We start from the raw sequence: 6,000 nt of genomic DNA, 5'->3' as shown, positions 1-6,000 counted from the left end.
AACAAATTATTTAAAAAAATTAAGAGCATATATTACACAGCAATATCTGTGAGAGCCAGAACTTAATGAGACTGTCTTGATTTTCCTGGAATTCACAAGCTTCTACTTTTGACAGGATATGCTCTTGCCATTTTTCTATGACAAATTTTGGTGGAGGACATTTGAATTTTCCTTCTCTGAAAGATTTCTGCTTTAGCCAAGCTTCAGCCTTTTACAGATTTTTCTGATTTTTTGTTTGTTTTTATTTGTCATATTTGGTAACACAAAATAATTTAGGTACCAATAAATAAAAATCAATGATGATTTAACAGGATAAATTTCAAATGGATTTACTAGGATATAGCTTAGTTTCCTTAATGAGAATTTCACAGACCCTAAAAAGGTACAAGGTTATATTTATTCACAAAAATTTCAGTCTAATGGGCATTCTCAGAATATGACTTACTTTTTATTTTATGTAACTCATTCAGTGATTTAAATTGAGCTTTCTGTAACTATAGATATTAAGTGATGAATAAAGGTTGTTGTTAATACAAGAAATACTTTAAATTAGAAGAATGTGTTATTAGGCTGAAATATTTTCTACCTTAGAGAGGGTAGATGCAGCTTATAAAAGAATATGGGTGTATACTTATGAAACATTTAAAAATATTAGAGAATTTAAATAATCCCTTTGATAAACTTTATAAATATTACTCCTTTTAATCACTATAATAAATAATTATAATGACTCATACAAAGGTTCAATAAAGTCATTAAAGTCACTCTGTGGAGCTAGAAGTTCAGAGACCCAGTTTTTACATTAAATTTTCCCACTTTATATGTCAAACCTTATGAAAATATTCATTAATCACTCAGATTATCCTACTACTGTACCACAGTTTATTATAATTATATACTTTTTTTTACAATAAAGGAATGTTGTTGATTGCCTTCGAGTTGATCATGACTCATAGTGACCCTATGAACAAAAGGCCTGAAGCCCCTCTACAACTATCAACATTTATCAAAGTTCACGGAGTTTCCAGAGGCATACTGTTTAGGAAGTGGACGCCACTCCTGTTTCCAATCCTGTCATAGTATGTTATTGGTCTTAAGTGTCATTGAGTTGCCTGCAATGTATAGCAACCCTTTGTACAGCAACTCTGAACCCTCCCCGGTCCTGAGCCAGACAATAAAGAAATAGAAAATATAAAATGTGTAAAACAAGTATAAATTAAAAATACAGTGACAATTTATAAAAGAAATAGGATGAGTTTTCTACATATAAAGAGATAGAATCAACTCATTTGAGGAATTATAATCTATGTTCTAGAGTCCAAGAGCCTAGCACAAATCCTGGTTCTCCTTAGTTTCTGAGTTTCAATGGAACACTAATCTGGGGCTCCATTGTAATTAGTTCTGCTCTAAGGGAAATGCATAATTATTATTATTATTATTATTAATTTTTTATCTTCATAAATATTTCCTTCAAGGCACAGGACTTTAAGTATTAAGATAGCTCAGGATTTTAAACTTTTTTAAAACAAGGAACATTTAAATTACTTAGAGAGCCTGGGGGGGGAGGGGGTGTGCAGGGAGAAAAGTGCAACAATGAATGACTGGAAATCCTGTCTCTGTAAATGTTCATTAAAAGTAATAGATTTTTTAAAAAAGATTACCCAAAAAAATTTTTTAAAAAAGAGGAAAGCCTAAGAAAATGAAACAATATATTCCTGTGGAATGGTTGCATCTTATCAAATGACCTGAGGATCCTTCCTATAGAATTTTATTAATTCCAAGTAATCCAAGGTTTTATAGAAAAATTTGTGATACAGCACCGATGACACTCACCTCTACTTTGATGTCATTTTCTAATTCTGCATCAAGGAAATCTAATGTTACTGGCTCCTGAGATTTAGGGTTCTACACAGAAAAAAAAATAGTCAGCATATAGGATATTATAACATGATACTGTACTTAAAACCACTTAATGAATTATGAAATAAATTAGATAAAAATGACTTACCTCAGTACCATTAAGAAATTGGAACCATAACTCTATTATGGTATCTTTCAGAGATTGAGAAAAATAACCATAACAACAAACTAAACACACAAGTCAATGATAAACCTCAACAGCCAGAGCTAGAAATGTGAGCCTTAAATATAGCAGATAAAACTCGATTAACCACACCTCCTATTGATCACTATATTAGGTTCTATAGCTATAATCACCAGCTCTGTAGGAATAAAACTTTTAAAGATGAGCTAAGAACTTTCCCCCTTTAATTCAGCTGAAAAGGAGGCAAAATAAAGTCTTTCAAGTAATTTTTTATAAAAAGATAATGGTAACATTTTTAATTGCATTTAAAAATAAATTGAGAAATTTTAGGAGGGAAAAGGTTTTAAAAACTGTCTAAATTTGCTAAGTAAAACAATCTCTTCTAGATATAGTCTTTTTTCTAAAAAAATAGGAAACATGCAAGTGTCTTTTATATAATTGTATCTCAGAAATTTTATATGGTATTTTAATAACTAAAATTAAGCAACATTTTATATGAAAATATGTGATAATGCATAAAGACTTTAATAAAGACTAATAACGTTAACTTAAAAATCTGAAGAATAATAACCTCCAGGTTCAAGAAATGCTCTTTTTGCTTCACTACCTCCTAACTTTTAGAAAATTAAACTTCTTACTTGTGTGTTATAATAAAGATCACTATGCAATAGGTTTTTTTTTTAATATATTTATAACAAATGAAGCTATAATCTTGACATATTACACCTATGATAGAATATTTTCCTTTCTCAATCACCAAATGAAAACTTACAGAACTAACAGGAAAATAAAAACATACCATCTAAATTGCAAGTGGGTTAAATACCTAATAATTCTTGTAATGCAATTACTAGATGGAATTTTAAAGTTTACTAAAATTATGATACAGATCTATAATTCTATAATAAAAAATTTAGAAAGCTTATTTTGAATGTTTATGAAAAGAAATATTATCAACATTTAATAATTAGATAGCAAATGAATGAAGTCTATAATGAGTTAGAGGAGAGTCACCAATGCTTTAATAATGTCCTGCTCAAAATATGCTTAAATCTTATTATTTTAAAACTATTTCAGGAGATATACTGTATAAAACAACAATGCAAGTGGAAATATTTATTTCATGATTATGACAAAAATTATTATCCTTCAAATAGTATTGATTTTATGTGCCATAAAGTCAACTCTGATTGATACTAACCCTATAAGCAATGGATCTATTAAAATGATTCTCATTGTCCTTGGTGAAAGAGCATACTCAGTGGAAATTTAAAATAAAATACTTTCAACTGCATTTAGAATTTTTATTTAAAAAATTCAAATCTATGTATTCTCTATAGTAAGGCAGCTCTTTGATATTGCTGAAGTATTATTTTTTCATATGTTATTGTATTATTATTTCAACTGCACTGTACTTATTTCCCAAGTAGAAACAAAACATTTGAAATAAAAAGCATATTTACAATAAAATTTTAATATTTTAAGAAGTTCTAATGCAATGTTTTAAAAAAGGAAAACCTAGAAGGCTTATAATAAAAGAGTACTTTCATCACTATTCAATGTCCCACAAATCAAATGTATGATCTTCAAAAAAAACCCACCATCCTTCTTAATCAACATTAAAATTTTAACCCATTACATAAGGTTAAAATCTTCAAAATGATAAAACATAACAGAAATAAAAACATTATCTTACATGCAATGGATAATGCATAGCATGACCAGAACCAAACAGCATGCATGGAGGCATTGTCAAGGAGAATTGGCAATATGAAGATCATGTCCCAATCCAACATATAAAGACAGAGAGGAAAATGAAATGATAAAAGAAAAAGACATGTCAATGCATAATTTGTACTTTTCAAATCGTAATCTAGCCAGCCATTTTTTTTTTTAAAAAAGAACAACAAACCACAAACATCACAGGAATGGTGTGTTAATAACTCTAGGGGAATATTTTCTAACAAGACAACATTTGAGATTTCCAAGCCCTGGAATTCAAGCTTGTGTTTTCATTACTTTTTTATATCCCAAATACCAAACATTTGACAGTCCAAATACCACACATTTTTAATTTGTAAAGTTTGTATATTAAATGACATAGTTGTCATGCTATTTTTGTAAATACAGTGATATCCCTAACATACAGTAATATTATTAACATTTACATATGGACATTATTATTTCCTGGTATTGCCAAAATATAACACATTTTGAACAGTTCTCCATATTGAAAAGCTTTGGTGGCTGCTAGTTTACCATTTGTAGTTTCTGTAAACATAAACCAAAAAATAAAACAAACCATTTTCAGGCTGTTTATTTTTTTAATTATATTACAATATTTTCATGCAATAGTTGAGATTCTTAATTATATAATCATTAAAATATACATAACTGCAAAGAAATTTAAATAATGCAAAAAACAATCATGCAGAAAGAGTAATATAAAATAGCATTATATCAAGAAAAGGTATAAACATAATTTTAATTGAAAAGAAACTTTGTAAAATACTTAGATGTCAGGGTTCCATTCTGGACCAAATTAGGTCAGAATTCCCTGAGATGGGACTGGAATATCTACCTAGAATTCCAATTCCCTGAGATGGGACTGGAATATCTACCTATCTGCCTGTCTTTTAAATTTCTTGACTAAATACATTTCCTAGGGTGTTTAATTTTATTTTCTTTACAGGAAACTTCTGTACTGACACATGGACAGAACTGATCAAGGACATGGGGTATTGCAGAATCAAAGTAGAACCCTGTTCTGCTAGTTCAATAATCTCTTCTTAACATTACCTTCCTATTATGTTATCAACTTTTTAAAGGAAATGATAGATTTATATGCCATATTAGATTTGCTTTAGAATTTTGAAATTATCTTAATAACTTGTTTTAAATTGAAGGAAGTTTCATTTTTATATATTGTTGTTGTTGTTATGTGCCGTCAAGTTGCCTGTGACTCATAGTGACTCTATGTACAACAGTTCCAAAGCCTGCCCTGTCCTGAGCCAGTCTCACCTACCCTCATTGCCTTAGTTACTGTATCAATCCATCTCATCCAGGGTGTTCTTTTCATGTACTGTCCCTCCATGCTCAGATATTTTATTTTATTGTGATTTAAGTGAAAGTTTACAAATGACATGCCTTTTCATGTACTCATTCATACATTTTGTTTTAGAACATTAATTATAACACCTGGCAATCCTCTTGTTATATATTGCCTTTCCCTTCACCCAACTTATTACACATCTATATTTACTTACTAATGTAAAGCACTGAGAGAATTGTTCAGAAGATACTAACAGAAAGAATCTTACTCCACTCCTTAACTTAGTGCTTATAAAACCATGGCAATTTTCAGTCTTTTGCTTATCGTGAAAATGTTTTGAAATTAATTTACTAAGCAATAAAAATTCCTATCATTTATTCAAAATTTTGGACTTGTTTTAATTAAATGAAAGAAACTTCTAATCCAAAGAAAGATGAATATAATAAGTTTTTGTATAAAATTTGTAGTTTATGTATAAAATTTTATTTTTACATTAAAGTTCATTTTATTAGCAAATTGTTAAGATTACATAGATTTAACATTAATTTATAATGCTTAAATTTTTAGAAAGCCAACTCATTATGATTACTGATTGTTACCATAATTATTACACAATTTGCTAGCAAATTTAGTAAGCCAGTGCATCAGGCCATCTAGCATCATTAATAACAATTTTTGACCCAATTTATTGAGATTATGTTCACCTCCATCTCATGCTCCGAAAGCTAGATGTGAGGCAAGGAGGCTTTATAACATGATAACCATAAACTCTGAAGAACAGAAGCTTAATCTTGATTCTCATTTAGCAAATTTGATAGCAAAACTAAGCCTAACTTCATTCACAGTTACCTGAACATTGGGTCTCCTTTTTCTTAAATTAATTGTTGGTATACCTACTCCAATT

The 6,000-nt window shown here is 29.2% G+C and overlaps 1 protein-coding gene across 1 annotated transcript in view; it reads right to left on the bottom strand.

Moving 5' to 3' along the window:
• CACNA2D1 (calcium channel, voltage-dependent, alpha 2/delta subunit 1) overlaps nt 1–6,000 on the bottom strand; it is a 584,478-nt gene that overhangs the window by 50,895 nt on the left and 527,583 nt on the right. Inside the window, exon 19 of the mRNA XM_006896147.1 lies at nt 1,834–1,905. Within this exon, the coding sequence (XP_006896209.1) occupies nt 1,834–1,905 (72 nt within the window). The remainder of the gene's footprint in view (nt 1–1,833; nt 1,906–6,000) is intronic.

The sequence above is a fragment of the Elephantulus edwardii genome, unplaced genomic scaffold (assembly GCF_000299155.1).
Source record: "Elephantulus edwardii isolate Elephantulus edwardi_28Jun2011 unplaced genomic scaffold, EleEdw1.0 scaffold00183, whole genome shotgun sequence".
In the NCBI taxonomy this organism is placed as follows: Eukaryota; Metazoa; Chordata; class Mammalia; order Macroscelidea; family Macroscelididae; genus Elephantulus; species Elephantulus edwardii.
The sequence above is the reverse complement of the archived record's forward strand: the minus strand, read 5'-3'. Positions and strand labels throughout refer to the sequence as shown.